The 18,004-nt window shown below is 51.8% G+C and overlaps 1 protein-coding gene across 1 annotated transcript; it reads right to left on the bottom strand.

The window, feature by feature from the left end:
* Positions 1-299: 299 nt before the first annotated feature.
* On the bottom strand, positions 300-16,745 carry Emx1 (empty spiracles homeobox 1). The gene is made up of 3 exons (XM_021634561.2): positions 16,203-16,745; positions 10,746-10,930; positions 300-854 (listed from the first exon to the last, which is right to left on the bottom strand). Exons 1-3 carry the CDS (start codon positions 16,720-16,722, stop codon positions 687-689), a joined length of 873 nt encoding a protein of 290 aa, XP_021490236.1. The 5' UTR covers positions 16,723-16,745; the 3' UTR covers positions 300-686.
* Positions 16,746-18,004: the final 1,259 nt, after the last annotated feature.

Below are 18,004 nucleotides of genomic sequence, written 5' to 3'. Positions count from 1 at the left end.
AAAAAGAAACCAAAACAAAAGAGTGCCTCAAGTTCTTCAGGACAGATGCATGTGTGTGTGGGGGCCTGGGCCCTGGGGCCTCCTCAGCCCACGCCCAGGATGCCTTCCCCCTGGATGCTGCTCGGCTGGAGAAGCCGCTGGAGTCTGTAGGTGTTAAGGAATCTCTTGCCTCCTAATCCTCCATGACTTCCCTTCAGCTTCCTGGGCCCTGAGCACCCTTGCTGACCAGTCCTCACTGCACTGAGACCCCAAACCAGCCAGCCCAGACTCTACAGTTGAAGATGGATGGCTACGTCATTAAGAGAGAGCTTTTTATTATTTCCATAGGGAAGGGAAACATGAGAGGATCACTAAAAACTACAGCAGGTACCTGGAAAATAAATTAAAACAGAAACGTCTCAAAACAAAGACAGAAAGAGACATGGAGAGCAGCTGGGAGGCTGCAGAGATGCGCAGCCCACCCCAGCAGTGGGCTCTCCACCAGAAGGCTGAGCAGTCCCAGGCCTCAGCCAGCCCGTTTTCTTGTCCCTCTGACAGTGATGGCCCCAGGCTCCAAGCCCTGTGGGGCCGTGACTCCAGGCCTCCCTGCAGCTTGGCTAGGGACTGGCCAGAGTCCAGCTTGGGCCCCCTGGAGCCCCAGCCAGCAGCAAGCAATGCTCTGCCCTTGTGGGCTCACGATTGTTCCCCTAGTCATTAGATGTGACATCAATGTCCTCCCCGTTGGCCTGCTTCGTGGCGATACGCCACCGGTTGATATGGTGGGAACCCTTCTTCTTCTGCTCAGACTCGGGCCCTTCCTCCTCCAGCTTCTGCCGTTTGTATTTTGTCCTCCGATTCTGGAACCACACCTTCACCTGGGCCAGGAGGGAGGGGCACAGGTAAGAAACACCCAAAGCAGTCAGGATGGCCTCCACACTCCCCCTGAAGTTAGATGGAAGTCAGATGGGGGAATTGAGGCTACACAGGCCAGGGTTTTCTCTTCCAGGCACCTGCCACCTAACAGGTCTGGAGGACTGCTTTTCAGATGCAAGTGAGAAAGTTAGGGAAAGGACTGAGCTAGCCCAAGGGCAGTTTTCCAGACACTCTCAAAGACAAAGGAGGGGGTTTGGCTGCTGAGCTTCCTGGTCCCTGCAGCTGCAGTGAGCTGGCAGAAGACGGCATAACAGGCCAGGGCTCTGCCAGTCTCCAGAGAAGAGGTAGTCATCCCCGGAGGGCCCAAAGCATGCTCCATCTCCTGTGCTAGCCCCACACTGCTACACAGAGACAGGCAATGCTTCCTAACCTGGAGGTGATGCTTATATCAAGAACATGGCCCGTGACAGTCAGACTACATCTAAGATCCCAGAGACCCTTGCTGGATACTGTAAGCTCACATGCTGTCAGCCTTACTCATCCTAGGACCCTGCCTTAGTGGTTCTGTGTGAAATTTTCCTACCCACTTCAGAAGTATAACTATGCAGAACAGAGCTGCGTGATGGGAGAACCCCAGTCTCTCAGGTGTCAGCTCCTCAGGGGAGTCTAAAAATCTACCCATGATCTTCTGACCTCCTTGGACAGACAACTATGAGGGGGGTTCTGTCTGAGGCCCTACTCCATACACAGGGTCAGCACTGTACCTCTGGTCCAATAACACTGGCCCCTGTTTGTCACAGGTCACACAAGGAACAGAAGAGATAACTGGAGACAGAAGTGGGTGCCTATTTGAGCATAGGCAGTCCTCACTTCTATGCCAGGCAGTGGGAGGCCCTGTAAGAAGAAGGGTGGGGTATGCACAAGCATCGTCTATGATGATAAGAATGGGCTTGTGATTCTAGGCATCTCCAGGAAGCCCCATTTAGTTCCACCTCTACCATCCTTCCTTCCTCTCGCCTTCCTTCTCCTCTCCCAGCATTACTGGGTGTCCATGATGCAGTTCTCACATCCTCCCATGGGGGGCTTCCCAAGCACCCTCAGTGCTTTCACACCATGGAAGAAGCGTCAGTTCACCTGCTTTGATTGCACATCTCTTTACTTAGCCTTGTAGATAAGCCAGGCCCAACTCCTCCTTGGTGCCGGCAGGAAGAATTTGGGTACCCTCCTCAGCTAGGTCTCTTCTCTGGAGAGATGCTTTTGGGAACTCTTGCTGCTCCAAGGCAGTAGATCCCTTGGGTAGGGGATGTGGGGCAATGGAATTGCAAGTTTTGATGTTTTCCTGGGACCACTAGCACAGCTGAAAACAAGCAAAGGCTGTGTGCTGTGGCTGGGTAGATGACATTCATAAGTTGTTTGTGTACCGTGGAGGTGAGCAGTCAATTCTGGCAGTTGCAGTGACTATTAAAGGGGAATCTAGAATCCAGGGCAGGGATGAAGGCAGCCCTTAGCAACAAGCACACCCAGCTTGAAGGCAGTGGCAGTGGCAGCCAGAAGTGGGCCTGGGATCCTGGCTGTAGGATGCCTAGGCAGTGCCAACCTCACACACCCTTCCTCTCCATCATGAGGCCGTTGCAGGGATTCTGTTCACAAAGGCTTCCACTGAGCCATCTGTCCTGCCACTAGGTTGGAGGTGGGAACACTGGCGCTTAGTGCTCCAAATGCTACCAGCTCAAGACAGAGCTGGTCCAGGAAGCATCCCAGCACCCAGCCTTGGTGGATGAAGTTAGGACAAGGGACTCCTTCCTTCCTCTCCAAGGCAGGGTTCAAACTTGTAGTCTGTCTACCTCTCCTCAGGTAGACAGGGAAGGACACTGGCTGCTCTGAGCTCAAGGCTTCTGGAGTCCATGCCCATCTAGGCCCTAGATGGTTCTCAGCACACCACTGGCAGCCAGCCCCACTCCTGCCCTCCACCCCAGAGCACACTGTGACTGTGCCAGCCAGTGGGTGGATGACTCAGAGCTGTGTACAGTCCAAAGTGGGCTGGATACAAGCTGTTTCAGGTGGCAGTGGACAACATCCAGAGACAGAGTGTCACTTTCTGCACCTTTCCCCTTTCCCTCATCCTCAAGTCTTCTTTACAGACTGATGATTACAGTGGCCTCTAGTGGGACAGATTCAGCATGCTACCCTTGCCTGGAAACCTTCTCCCAAAGAAGGAAACTACCAGTGGCCGAGTAGAAGCCCAGGGCATGGCTTCAGGACTTACAGCACCCTGGTACACCACACAAAAGAGAATTCCAACTTTTTTTTTTTCATAAGAGAACTAAAGTCATCAAGGCTGTAGCTGTAGCTCAGTTGGTAGAGTACTTGCTTAGTATGCACCAAGCCTTGAGGTCTAGCTTCAACACCACACATGTGGTGCATGTCTATAGTCCCAGCACTTGGAAGGAAGGGTAGAAGGATAAGGAGTTTTAGGTCATCCTCAACTATATAGTGATTTTGAGGCTAGCTGTAGTTACATGAGATCCTATTTCAAAAGCAATGCTGGGGGCTAGAAAGCAGCTCCATCTCTGTCTGTTTCTGTCTATCTCTGTCTGATGTCTGTCTCTCTCTGCCAGGGTGCAGACCTCCTCTTGGGCCACCTGGCTATCTCCTGCAGAGCAGTCCTGGGCTGGGTGTCCAGACACTGTTTTCTAAAGCCTGTAATAACAGGAATGGTTGTGACTTTATAATAGTACAAAAGCCAGGACGAGCAGTGTTGGTACAGTGCAGTCACAGCCATGAGAGACAAACGTCTATGCATGGGCGAGACAGAACAGAAGGGAATGGACCCAATCCACTAATGATTTTTCTTTGTTCCCTCAACTTTTCTGAAATGATTTTTAGCCCATTACTGATATCAGAGTTCTTTTTTTTTTTTTTTTTCCCTTGGAAAGGGCAAGAGGAGCTGATAGTGATAACCTATAAGTTAACACAGCTGAGCAACTCTGGGGTCAACCCCTTTGCTAGAGGGGGAGACCCTGGAGGGAAGGCAGGTGACACAGTAAGGCTACCAGCTCCATGGGAGCCAATTAGAGAAGGTCTTACCTGATTATACATTCTCCCCATGCCAACACCTCTCTCAGCCCCCAAATCATGCCTGGAATTTTGGCTGGAGGCCCCACCCACCCAAATGACCCCTGTGGTTTGGGGGAGAAGCTCCTGTGATCTCCTGATTCCCCGCTTCACTATCTTCCCATTTCTTAGTGAAGCCAGATGGACCCTTCTGGGACTCCCTATTTCGGCCTGGGTTATATAAACTGGAACTCTGATTTGGCCTCTGAGAGCCTTAGAGTGTCTCCTCTGGCTTTGGAGTTGAGTCCCAAGGCCTAGAAGGCCATGACCATCCAGTTGGACAGGTGGGAGAGGCACCCAACACTGTACTGCAAGCAAGTAGTGCCAGGGGCAGATCTGGTAAATCAGCAGAAGAGGGAATGATTCAGAAAAGGGGCTTGGGGAATTGCTAAGTACTAAAATGCAGGGTCCTTTAGTGGACATGCTTTTACAAAAGAGTTTTTTGTTTGTTTGTTTTTGTTCTTTTGGTTGGTTGTTTTTTAGAAGGTTGTTTTGTTTTGGGTTTGGTTTTCTTTGAGACATGGTCTCATGATGTAGCTCTGGCTGGCCTGGAACTCCCTATGTAGACCAAGCTAGCTTGAGCATCAATTTTTAATTCTACATTAGTTGGTTTGGGAGAAACCGAGCTGTCTTGGTTAGCTTTAACTGCCAACTTAATACACCCTAGAATTTTTTGAGATGATAATCTTAACTGAAGACTTGTCTTAATCAGATTGGCCTGTGGCCATGTCTGTGGGAAATTGTCTTGACTGCTGATTAATGTAGGAAGGCACAGCCCATTGTGGGTGGAACCATTCCCTGGACAGGTGGTCTTGACTGTATAAGAAATCTAGCTGAGCATGAACCTGCTGCCATCTAGAAAACAGCATCCTCAATGCTTCCTGCTGCACTTCTTTGGCTGTGAAGGGAGTTCCTTGGCTAAGGGCTACCTTGTGTGGAATAGCCAGCAGACCTACTACCTGCAAGTCCTTGCTTTGACTTCCTGTCTTGACTTCCCTCAGTGATGGTCTGTAGCCTGGAATTGTAACCAAATAAACTCATTCCTCCCCCACGATGTTTTTTTGTCAGGATATTTTGGTGGCAGCAACAAAAATAAAACTAGACTGGATAGGAGATGCGTACACAGGAATCTCAAACCAAAATGAGCACAAGGAAGCAGGAGGGGTAGATTAACCACTTGCTGGTGGAAGCTGGTGGAGAGAGACCCATTGTAGAGAGGGGCGGTGCCCACCTTGAGTCAGGCTGGATGAAGAACAAGAATCTGTTCTGGATAGACCAACAGACCGCTTCCCCAGAGGACAAGTCACTATGCGTTATGGTGGTGACAGGCGTATGTGAATACATGAATGGATGGACAGGGAGTTTACAAATAAATGGAAAACAGTTCTGTTAGTATTTTGGGGTTCATCACATTTAACTGTTGAGTAATCTGCTGTTTTGATCATTCCACCTTTCTCACCACTCTCCAGTCTCAGCCTCTCAGCCCCAGGTGCCTGCATACTTTCCAGGGAAGACCCTGCCCCATCTTCAAGAAGTCCAAACATCCCTGTCAAGATCTGGTAACTCTGGCATGGGAAGTTCCTCCTTATGTTCTGCTGTGCTCTCTTCTGCTTTAATTTAAGCATGCCATCGTAGTCTGTCGGTCTCAGATGCAGAGAAAGTCCTTAGAATAGACAGCAGCTTGGAGACATCAATCAAGCCACCCTTCAGCCTGCTCTCTTCCCTGCCCTCTCCTGGGGGATCCATTTCCTATCATTTGATCATGTCAGTCTTCCTGCTCTCAGAGTCAGCTCAATCCTCGCTCCCCCAAGCTGAGGTCACCTCCAATTTCCTCACTCCCTTTAGCCCTCTCTGCTCCGGAGCCATCTTGTATCCTGTTCCTTCCACCTTTCCCAGATCCTCTCCCTCACTCTACCCAACTCAATTGTCACAGGCCTGTGTCCCTGTCTCGGAACCACAGAGAACCATTTCCATCTCTCTTGGCTCCTCCTTTCCCTACCACATAAGACTTCTAGACTATCAGGAATGTGGAAAGGTTTGAGCCAGGACTTAGAAGAAGGGACATGTCATCTCAGAGTCACAGTGAATTACTGTCAAAGATTTTTTTGGCTTTTCCCTAAGATTCGAGTCACTTGGCTATCTGCTGATTACCCATCCCTCCAAGGGCAGAACATTCCAGAGCAGGAAGCACCCAGCTGGAATGTCTGTGAGGAAAACCCTTAGGGAGGTAAAGAAATAAGTGCGCTTCTCAAGACCCCTCTCCATCCCTGCTCTCAAGCCCCAAGATGGCACTTCCATCTCCATTTTAATTTGCCCTCTTCAAATCCTTGTCTTCCTCCCCTCCCACCTATAATCCCACACACTCATCCAAATCTTCCAGGCCTAGAAAGGCAACCTCCCTCCCCCCCCCAATCAGGTCTCCTCTGATCTCCATCAGCCTGAGCTGTGATTTCAAGAGGATTCCAGTTGCTCTCTCTACACTTGTCCTGCAGGCATGCACACTTTGCATTTTGCCTTCACCGTTATGTGAAGACTGCAAGGCCCAAGACCACATTTTCTGCTTTTCTCACAGCTCAGCAGAAGTAAAAGGCAGACAAGTTTAAGCAACACCACTGGTCTATTCTAGGGGTCACAGGAACACTTAATTAGCCAGGAACAGCTTTCACGCCCATGTGTCCTGTGGCTGCCTGCTTGGGCCAACGGGAACCTACTGGGGGTATTACCTGACCTTTAGGTGTCTGTGGAAGTCAGCCTGCAGGTGTCTCATATGGTGGGCACACACCCTCATGGTGCTAGAGGTGCTGATCTGACCCAGATCTAGCTTTGCCAAGCAGCACATGGATGCAAGCTTAGATGAGTGCCTTCCTGGTCATACTCCCTAGCTGCATCACAGTGGTGAGAAGCCACTGAGTACAACCAAAAGGATGGCCTAGGGCCCATCCTTCCACCACTTGGATTGAACACCTCATCAACCATCCCAGCACGAACGCTACTTCTAGCTAAGCTATACAGCTCAGTACCAGGTAGCTCAGGCTACCCATCTCCCAATACCTCAAGCTGGAGCTCTGCCAGCACAGAGCTCTCCTCTCAGACTTACCTATAGACTGCATTTATACCATCAAACCAGTGGCCAGGTACGACAGTATGACTTGACAACGGACAGGGCAAGACAGTGAGGGAGCAGCCAAGGCAGAGAGCAAAGGGGCAACTGATAAAGTCTGGCCTGGGGGAAATCAGAGGAAACGTGCCCGCCCATTCACTGCAAGTGTTTTGTTTGTTGATTTGAGACAGGGCCTTACAAAGAACAGGCTGGCTTCAGTATAGCTCAGGATAGCCTTGAACTTCTGAGCCTCCTGCATCTACCTCCCAAGTGCTGGGATTATAAGTGTATGCCAGCCTTCATGACTGAATTTTTTTATTTTTATTTTATGTGTGTGAATGTTTTACGTGTGTGTGTGTGTGTGTGTGTGTACCACAAGCGTGCAGTGCCAACGGACACCAAGAGAGGGTGTTAGATCCACTGGAATTAGAATTATAGATGGTTGTGAGTAGCCATGTGGGTGCTGGGAATTGAACCCCAGTCCTCTTGAAGCACAGCTAGTACTTTTAACCACTGAGCCATCTCTCTAGCCCCATGCCTGGCTCTATTTCAGTACACAACCACTGAATATCTACTCCATGCTGGGCATTGTGCCAGGTCCTATGACTTGACCTCTGCTTCCCACAACCAAGATGCTCAGACCTATTGTTCATCATAACCACCCAGCGAGCTGTGGGAAAATGCTTCTCCCTTGGATGTCCTAGGGGCATTTCCTGGGTATCCCTGTATTTTAAGATCTCCCTGAGAGATGGAGGCAAGTGATCTACAGATTGACATAGGGACATGACAGATAATTAAGTCATAGCAGCAAAATATGATGCACATTAGGAAAAGCAAGGGAGACACTGTGAGTTCTGGGAGCATGGAGGAGGGATTCTCTCTCTCTTTCTTTCTCTCTCTCTCTCTCTCTTTTTCTCTCCAGGAAAGTCAGAGGTAGTAAGTGGATAGATGAGCCTCAGAAATTCAGGGCTGGAGAGGACCCTGGCATTTATTAATTTATTCAACCTCATCAATGTGGCAACTGAAGCCTGGGGAGAAGTCTGAGCCAGCACTGAGTTGACAGGATGATGGATAGTCATTGGCAGGTGTGTGAAGATATTGTTAGTTGCTGATGGCTCTCCAGAGATGGATGGTGGACACACAGACAACAACATGCATGAGATAATCAACAGATGGGTACATGGAGGTTATTGTTAGGAAGAAAAGCATGTAATTTGGAGAAAACATAAATTTGCCAGTTTGGGGAGAGAGTTTAATGAGCATAGACAGATGCAGGTTGCTAGATAAAAGCAGTTACATGTGAGGGGCAGAGCACTGAGGCCTGGTTGATGTAGGTATCATGTTGAAAACACACATCAGGGAGCTGACTGGAGTAAAACTGGACTAATAGCAGATAACCGAAACTGACAGCTGAGCTTGCATGGTTGCATGGCAAATACTGGTTAGCTAATTATATAGTGTAAATTCCAATAATAAGTTACAAGAAAGGTAACTGATGGTGGATATTGACTATGGCAGGAAGACTGTTGGCCTAGGGGACACCTAAGCAGGGTCTTTATCATGCTTCTAGTTTGATGAATTAAACAAAGAGAATGACAAGGAATTAGAATGGATGTTTCTGGAGTTCATGTAAGATACCTCTAACCCTCAGACAACATATTTTCTGGACTAAGAAACAACAGAGAGAGTTTAAGCAACTTGTCCACTGTGCACAGCAGACAGAGGCATTTGCAGTCACATCTGCCTGACCTGGGCACTCTGCTTAGCCCGTCTCTCCACATCAGGGCCTTTGCCTGGGCTAACAAGGAAGTTCTCAGTTCCTTCAGGTGGCTGTTCAATGGGAGAAGGGTGTTGTTGTTCTGTTTGTAAAAAGAACCCCATCCCTACAGAGACAGCTTTGCTAAGAGGCCTGATGGTTAGCAGGGCTAGGCGTATTGTACTATTCTCTTTGCTTTTATTCTAAATGCATGTTTGAAATGTCATATAATAAAAATGTTTGAAATGTCACATAATAAAAATGAAAGCAACAACCGGCCTATGAACTATAAACTGGCATTGTTAGAAGCTAAAATTGACAGGAAGTTAGATTCAGTTTGAAAGAAAATTAATTAAACATGCTCTCACTGAGCTAAAAATTGGAAAGTTTAAAAACAATGACATGATTTCAACAAGTGCTAATCTGTGGGTGGTAGAATTATAAACTGTTTTGTTTTCTTACATTTCTGCAATTAACATTTAATAAATATTACTTTTTTACATGAAGTTAATTATAAACACCATTCTTAAGTTGACACCTTGTCTTAAACAATAATTGTAAAGCACTGTTTGCCAGGAGGGAGAAGAGGTGTTATTTTATTAGCTTATTTTTTAAACATTGCTTTCCTTAAAACAGTTTTTAAACTAACTGTGTTGCTTTGTAAGATTTTTTTTTTTTTTTCCAGTTAGAGCTGTCTATTAGCAGCTCTGAAAAGCTACAGGTTCTACGGTTCTGTGGTAGCCTGGAAGGGGGCCATAATGCAACTGTTATACGGGTACCAGATACTGTAGCCAAAAGCCCAGGGCAAGTGGGTGAGATGAGTATGGGAAGCTGGGGACAGCTAGGAGCTGTGCCCTTTGTTACCCCAGCAGTGAATGGGACAGCACAGGCAGCCCACAGAGTGGTGGCAGGGGACTATAACAGGAGTAGAATAGGAGGAAGAAGCAGCTGAAGGTACAGCACCAGCCAGAGAAAAAGGTCAGCATCCGGGAGCTGGCAGGGTCTGAAGACCTAAACCAGTACAGCAGCCAGGCTGAGAGTTCCTCAGATGCTCCAGTCCTGGCACACTGGAAGGGACCAAGCATGTAATGGCACTGCCACCCAGCATTCATGTAAAGCAAGGTTCTTACAAAAAACACATTTGCCTCCTTAACGTTCTCTAGAAGTCTTTAATTTTTTCCCCTCAAATAATCGGTTACAAAACTCTACCTGGGAATTGTAATGTCACCTATTCAAGCCCCTGAAGAACAACGGAATTCACTCCCACAACCAGTTTCAGCTCCCAAAGCACTTTTATGGTGATAGGGTTAACAGAAAACTGTGTCAAATTTCTCAAAGCCCTAGCAGCTGGCCTGAGCGGGGATCAGGGTCATTCTCAGACTCCAGTTAGGAGCTGACCTCTCCTTGCCTCATTCCTTCTGCTGCCAAGCGGACTCTGGCTTTCTTGTCCAGACACCACAGGTGCTGGAGGTCAACTGAGGTCTCTTCAGCTTTGCCAGGAGAGAAGACAGGATCTTCCCCCCAGACTTGTGGTTCCTGTGTCTCCTAGACCAGAGTGAGGGACCTTTGAGGCCTGGGCACACCCAGAGGACCAAATTTTACCTACTATGTTTCTGGTAGGATCCTTAGCGCTGATTATAAGACAGGGAAGCTGGGCGGATTGGTTTATGTATGCGATCTCAGCATGCAGGGGACAGAGACAGGAGGATTGCTGAGAGTTCCAGGCCAGCCTGGGCTACGTAGTGAGATCCTATCTCGTAACAAAACAAGACTCCTGAGATTTAGCAGGGCAAGCCCAGAGAAAGGATAGGGTTTTCAGGGATGCGACGCCGCAGGGGGCTTTTGGAATCCGAAGGTGAGGGTAGAGAGACTTGTACCCAACCGTCCACCACAGAAGATAGAAGAGAATGCTTAAATGCTTACCTGCGTTTCGGAGAGACTGAGGCTGCCGGCCAGCTGTTTCCGCTCGGCTCCTACCACGTAGTGATTCTTCTCAAAGGCTCGCTCCAGCCGCAGCAGCTGCGAGGGCGAGAAGGCCGTGCGGATCCTTTTGGGCTTGCGAGCGAAGGGCCCGTGCAAAAGTAGCCCGTCCTGGGGAACATCGCTGGCTGCAGCCCAGAGGCGACGGCAGCACACGCGGGTACAGACAGAGAGAAGGGGCGAGGTGAGTCGTAGGCCTCTGCCAGAGCGCCCTGCCACCTCTGCAATCCTGATAACTCATCCTCTTTTTCCCTTTCCCTTGCTGCAGCCCTGAAACCACACTGCAGAGATACCCTCAGGGGACAAGCAGAATCCAGGCTTGAGCCAAAAGGCGAGCCCAGGCCTGATGAGGGCCCGACAGGCCCAAATCCAACGTTGCCAGGGGCAGCAAAAAGGCCAAAGGATGGCAGAAGTCCCTTAGGTCTGTTCTTGAGCCCTTACAGCGCTGTCTCCAACAGGGCCCCAACAACTGATTAGCTTTTAATTATCTTGTTCTGAAATGTCCCTCTCCCAGACAAAATATATACAGAGGACAGGGTGGAGGGTCAGAAAGGGAGAGGAGCAAGTCTAATAGGAAGACTAACTAGAAGTTGTCTAAAGACTAAGATGTGCAGCTAAGTGCTGCAGGCCAGCCTGCTGAAAAATCCTACACAGCCTAGACTCCACTCTGCAGGAGGTAAAAGAAGGCTAGGGTTAGCAAGCAGGCAGACCCGGAGGTCTCAAATCTACTTCTTTCTGTCTCTCCCTACTCTCCTCAAGCCTTAAACACTGTGAAGGCAGGTGTATACCGGAAGGCCGGGAGAATGGAAGCATTTCTCTTGGGAAAGGTTCCTCTTTTTCTCCCTGAGTAGTCTTGATCTGAAAGAACATGGAAATAACTATCTAGAAGCTGTCCTCCTCATATATAGATATATACAGACATATTCATTTCCCTATGGGTGTGTGTAAATATATACTCCAGCTTCCCCTCCATCTTTTCCTCCCATTACTGTACAAGATTTCAGAGTGTGACTGTCCTTTGGCAAAGCTCCCACACTCTGCTCCTACACTGAAGAGGACTGAATAAGAGTGGGGTGGTGGTCAGGAAGTATAAAAGCTGAGGCAGGCTTCTATTCACAGCCCCTGGCTTGGCAACTCCCCCCCTCCCATGGCCCTCACACAGATGCACATTCTCAGAGACTCGAAAAAAAGCCATGAGACCATCACACACTGGTCCACACAGAGTGGCCTGTATCAGTTCGCCTGACCCAACCACACAGAGCCCTAGATGGAATGTTTTGACAGAGTTAGCTGTTGAGACTAACTGATCCAATTAATTTCTTCAGAGATGGCTACTGGGTTGACTCATTTGGACCTCCTGTTTTACTTTGATGACAGTAATCTGGACAACTCAGATGAGGGCTCCCGCTTCCAGAAACAGCGATGGCAGCAAAGCACTCATGTCAGGAGGTGCCCTTGTTAAAAGCCAGCTAGTAGACTAACCATTTCTCTACTGGTTGTGACTGCCCCCGACTGGGCTTTGGAAACCGAGTTGAAAACTAGGCCAGTCAACTGAGTTGCTGAAATCTTCTCCGGAACACAGTTGTCTGGAATGGACCCATTTTAAGAGTTGGGTCTGCACTACTGTGCAGCAGGATGAGGGGATGAACATCTACCCTTAAGCCATGGTGGTAAGAGCAGACCCGGGATCCTCAGGCTTGGTTGAAGGAGTTTCAGTCGGGTAGTAGAGGCTCAGCTAGAGAAGGTGAGGTGAGGGGAGGGGAAGCCCACTCCTGGATGCAATAAGAAGACTCAAAGTCTTGGAAGTCCAGGGAAAGCTGAGAGAAGTGGATGAGAAGCCTTAATGGAATAAATGGCTTCAAAAGTCCACATTGAAGTCCAGGTAAAGCCCCAATTGGATTTCCTCTGGACAAATGCGCCAGAAAGGAGGCTGTGGGGAGGGGCCTGTTAATCTCAGCATTCAGAGGTTTGGTCGAAGTTGCTGTCTGGCCTAACCTCTACAGACTGAGTGAGGGGGATGCCGAGGTGTGCAGGGAAGTGCAGAGCTGAGAAAGCAAAACTGGGCTGCAGTGTTCTGTAATGGCTGCACTGAGGTGCTGGGGAGTCAGTCATTTGTGTAGTGGAGGAAAGTGCTGTCTGTCTTTTTAAACATCCCAGGGTGGGGGTATCCAGAAGGAGCCCTTCCCTGACCCAAAGCTTCTCTGCCTGCAGTCCTCAGTCTTGCTTGGTCCAGGTCCTAGTGTACAGTGGTTAGCATGTGCCCCGGTGTGTGTTCTTATGCATGCACTGAAGCCCAGGGTCTTCCTGGCCCAACTGTGAAAAAAGCCGGAGGCTATGAAATTACCCAAAATACTGATAAATGATGACAAGTTACTTGATTTAAAAAAAAAAAAGAAAAGAAACACCAAAGCTTTTTCCAGTGAGAGAGATGATGTTTAGCGCACAACTAAACATCCGACGATAATAATCAGTGGCTACATGTTTCTGTAAGGACACGGGTGTCAAGGAGAGAGGTGTCTGGATGCCTCTCTCTTTGACATGCGGGTAAGGAAGGGTCCACCCCTCCCTACCACCTCCAGGGGAGCCTATACAGTTCTTCTTGACTCTGGCCACAGGACAGAACAAGCTAGTGGCTGGGATGTAGCCTATTTGGGTGCCTGTAATTTCAGGCTGTGAGAAAAGGTGTCATTTTCAGACACCCAGGGGAAAGGAACTTGAACCTATCCTTCCCTGGAATGAAGGGTTAGGATTTGAAAATTCCCACATCCTCTCCCTGCAGGCCTCTCTGCAAGGCGATGGCTGGGAGCTAGCAAAGGAGATAATAAGAACCAGGCTGCAGGAAGCGGGAGCAAGAATCCGAAGCGCCCGTGGGCTGGAGCTGCAGTCCTACAGGGAGAGGCCGCTTTAGCTACAGTCTTGGAGACTGTGCCCCGGCGGAACTGCCTGGAGCTGGAACCGGGAGAGGTTGACAGTAAAGCAGAGATAACCTCCTCCCTCCTCCTCCGGTCTGAACAAAGGCGCCCTTGGAAACTAGTGCCCACCACCGCCTCAGGGCTGGGAGGGCTGGGTCTCCCTTAGTCCCCTTCAGACGTAGCTCTCCAATTCCGAAAGTTCCTAATCTCTGGGAAATAATCGCCGCAACGACGCTAACCTCGCTAAATCTTCGCCGTTCCTCTGGTTTGGCCCCCAGCTCGGGGGGGGGGGGTTCTGACCGCGCACCCCGGCTTTTCCTCTTTGCTTAGGGGAGAAGCGGCTTCTGCGCGCGACCGGCTCGCGCTGCCGGAGAGCCCTGCGCCCAGAACACGGACTCGTCTTCTTTTCGTTCTTGTAGGGTTTTGTTTCTCGCATCAAAACGGGACTGAAATGAGCATCGCGGAGACCCGGTTCTCTAGAAAACACGGCGCCGGAGGGCCTGGGACCGCTGGGTTTAGCCCCGAGGCCGGCGGGGTCGGGATAAGGCAGCAGTGCCCAAGCCGGGCTGCAGGGCTGCCGCTCCTCGGAGTGGAAAAGGTCAGCATCCAACGCACCTTCGAGCTGGCAAGCGCGGCCACACTCGGAGCCTTCTCCGCGCCGAGACGCGGTTCTGGAGGGGAAAGCCTAGCGCCCGTGGAACTCCACAACGTTTCCTCCGGGACGGTGGCTCAGAGCAGCGAAAATTGCCGAGAGGGTTTTGCGGAGGATGTATTGGGCTCGCCTGGTTGGGGGATGCTCCGAGCCCGAGGGCTGATCTCTCTAACGGCACCGCCAGCCCCGGCGAGCGGGATCAGCAAGCGAGGCCAGAGGTGCGAAAGGTGCAAAGAAGACGGTGAGACACCAGAAGAAGGGCGGAAAAGCCCCATCCAGGAGGCATCTTGAATATGTTGAGCCTCTGGACAAGGCGAAGGGTCTGCAGCACCCACTCTTCCAGGTTCCTGACCCTTTACCAATCTAAATCCCTCCAGCCGTGGGCTCCCAACCTCGAAGACTCAAAAACTCCGCCAGTGAGCGCGAAGCTAAAGATAGAGCCCACCGAGGGACACGGGTACTTAGCTAAATTTGACCAAAGCCTCATTTTAGTAGTAATCACTGATGTTAAGTGATGGGAAATGTTACTTAAAGCCGCTAATACCGTGGGCTCCCCCCCTCCCGCCTGGGCAAATCTTTGAGGAGAAAAATCTGCCCACAAAAATACTCTCTGAAGTAATTATACCATTGGATCCACGGGATTTTTCTCGGTTAGTATGTGGTGGCCAGGTAAGACTGGGGTCACTGTCTGACATATCAGGGGCCCTTTCCAAATAGCTAAAGCTTCAAGAAATGTTTTTTTTTTCTTTTATCGTATAAATATTTGTATCAAATCTCAGATTCACTTTGGCCGTGTAGCTCTGGCTTACTGTCAAAATAGCTGTTGGAGCCAAAGTGCCAGCCTTGTTTTATTTTTGCTGCTGTTTCATGAAACGCTGAATTTACCTATGAAAACTCAGAAGGCCTAGAGGTCCAGTCTATTTCAAAGTGGGAACTGAAGCAATTGCTACAGGAATCAAGGCCAATATTTTCGTTCGTTTGTTGTTGTTGTTTTATGAAAGAAGGGAAAACTACAAATCCAAGGAAGAAAACAATTTGCAATAAACACGACTCTTTTTTAAAGGATCGTCAGATAACTGGTGTGTGTGTGTGTGTGTGTGTGTGTGTATGTGTAAGGCTTTTGGATGGGTCTTAATTAGCAAACCAATTGCGGCTGCAGACGGGGGCAGTGGAGGGGAGCTGGGACCAGATATGACCGTAAAAGCCCTCCTTCGCCACTCCCCCAACCTCAAGAGGACTATCCTGAGCCCCTGGCAGCCGGGTGGACTCCCGGAAGGGGTCAGTGGCGAAGAAGGCCACTTTGCTTATTGCAAGCCTTCCCTACTTTGGGTCGGAAAGGTCACATGTGGCTGGGAGAAGTCTGGCGGAGGTTGCTGAGAAACGTCCCAAGACAGCCGAGCGAACCCAACAGGCTGCCCCGCTTCCTGCGGGCCAGGCGTGCGGGTGGACTTTCCCCTGCCCCGACGCACCACGGTTGTGATGACCACGGGAGCGAAGTACAGTCACAGCTCAGAGCTCTGGCGCGGGAAGGGCGCGTGGCCCCGCACTTTGCAGGGGTGGGAGCGGTTTAGTTGTAAAGGAAAGCAAGATTGGCCAAAGCAGGGTCTGAAACGCTCCAGGGATGCTGCTGGGCTGGGGTCCCAGCCACCTTATTCCTTTAAAGTGAGGCGGTCCCAACCTTCGCTTCCCGGGTGGGAGACCCACAGAACAGTCTAACCGTCCGCGCGCAGGCAAGGCTGACCCCGGAGCCTCGTCGGCAAGAACTTCCCCACAGCCCCGCAGCCGCCGCACCGGCCCCCGCGCACCCCGGCTCGCCGACACGGCGGGGACACTCACCCTGGAAGCGGTGGCCAAAGAAGCGATTCCGAAGCACCCAGGGGTAGAAGTGGAGAGGGTCCCGGTGCTGGGCGCCGAAGAACGAGTGAGGGGGCTGCAACGAGGAGGCGCCCAGCTGGTGCGCCGGGTGCACCGTCAGCGCCGGGTGGTTCATGGCCTCGGGGAACACCAGCTCGGGCCCTCCGTAGAGCGAGCGGCCGGCGCCCGCGGCGCTGGCGGCCGGGAAGCCGCTCACGAAGGCCGTCTCGGCCGCGCTGGGGTGAGGGTAGTTGAGCGCCGTGGGCCTGAGCGGTTCCTCGGAGGCGGCTACAGCCAGGGAATGGGAGCCCGCGCCCCCGCTGCCAGGACTCCCGCCGGTGCCAGCATCCTTGGCCACCAAGGACTCTATGGTGAAACCCCGCTTGGCCGCAGGCTGGAACATGGTCGCGGCCGCCGAAGCCGAGTGAGGTGGCGGGGCTTCGGGGAGTGCTCGGTGCCCCGGCGCTACCGCCTTGCGGGGTGCGCACCGAGCCAGGCACATGCACTCCCGCCCGCACCCCTCACCTCCCCCGCCCGCCCGCCCGCCCGCCCGCGCTCGGCCCCTGCGGGCGAGCCAGGCGCGGAGCGGCGAGGGGAGCGCAGAGCCCAGCACCGAGTTGGGCGATTGCGCACCGCCCGGAGCGTCGTCCCCGCGGCCCAGCGGGCAGCTCCCAGAAACCGCCCGGGCGCGGGCAGACTGTGCCGCTTCCTTCGGCTTCTCTCCTGACAAGTCACGCCGCGACCGACCCCCGCCCGCGACCCTCCCAGCACTGCCCAGCCAGGCCTCCGCAGCAGCTCCGCTCCGAGAGAGTTAGCGGGCACCTGCCCCACGCTCGCCCATTGGCCACAGCTCACCTGCCCCAAGGTGGGGGGCGGGGCGGGGCGGGGCGATCGACGGCGGGTGGGGATGCGGGCCCCAGTCGGAGGCAAAAACCGGACTGGAGCATTGGCACTTGATAGTGTCCTCCTTCCACCCGCGCTCTGCACCTTGGTTCTTTGACTTGGCCCTTTATATGCCGCCAGAGCCTGGTCTGAAGGGGACGTCTGCATAGCCTGGGCTCGAGGAAAAGCATCAACCCCTTTTCTAGCGTGTACCTCAGGTGAACCCCCTTCTTTCGTCCTGGGATGTCGTTTCAGTTCCTAGAGAACTTGGATCCCAGAATAGGATGGATGTTGGGGTCCAGCCTAGATTCTCTGGGGAACCTGCTCCGCGTTCGCCTAACCTAAGGGAACCTTCCTGCTCACCCACCGTCGGCCCCGGAGCTCTGTTCTGAAGCTGCGGTCATGTCCCTGAAATGTCGTGTTTTCTGGATATGTGAGGGGACAGCGCTTCAAAGGCGGGGTGCATTCTTTGCGCCAGGGCCAGCTTCGCACCGTCCTGGTGGGAGCCGCAGAAGCCATCGCTCTCCGCAGCAATTCGCCGCGCTCCAACGCAGCGGTTTCGCCAGGCCCCCTCCTGGCGACTGTCCCCCAGTGGACCGCGGGTCTCAAACGCCGAGCGATGTCCTTTCCTCGGGCTCCAGAGTTGGATGACCAGGCCGTTTGGAGTCTTTGGGTCACTGTTTTCTAAATTGGAGCTGGCCTTGCTGCTCGCGTCTCTCTCAAGAGGACGGGCCAGTGGTCCTTGGGTGGCAGTGACCACCTGGCCTCTTACACCTTCACCTCCCCCCTGCGACCGCCGGGCAGGGTGCCAGGCTGCTCAGGCTACTTTCCAGTGCGTGCGCTAAGCCCCGGGGGCGACGGGACGGTTGACCATTAGACCCTGTACTCTGCAAACTTTCCAT

This window comes from Meriones unguiculatus, chromosome 5, assembly GCF_030254825.1.
Source record: "Meriones unguiculatus strain TT.TT164.6M chromosome 5, Bangor_MerUng_6.1, whole genome shotgun sequence".
Taxonomy (NCBI): Eukaryota; Metazoa; Chordata; class Mammalia; order Rodentia; family Muridae; genus Meriones; species Meriones unguiculatus.
The sequence above is the reverse complement of the archived record's forward strand: the minus strand, read 5'-3'. Positions and strand labels throughout refer to the sequence as shown.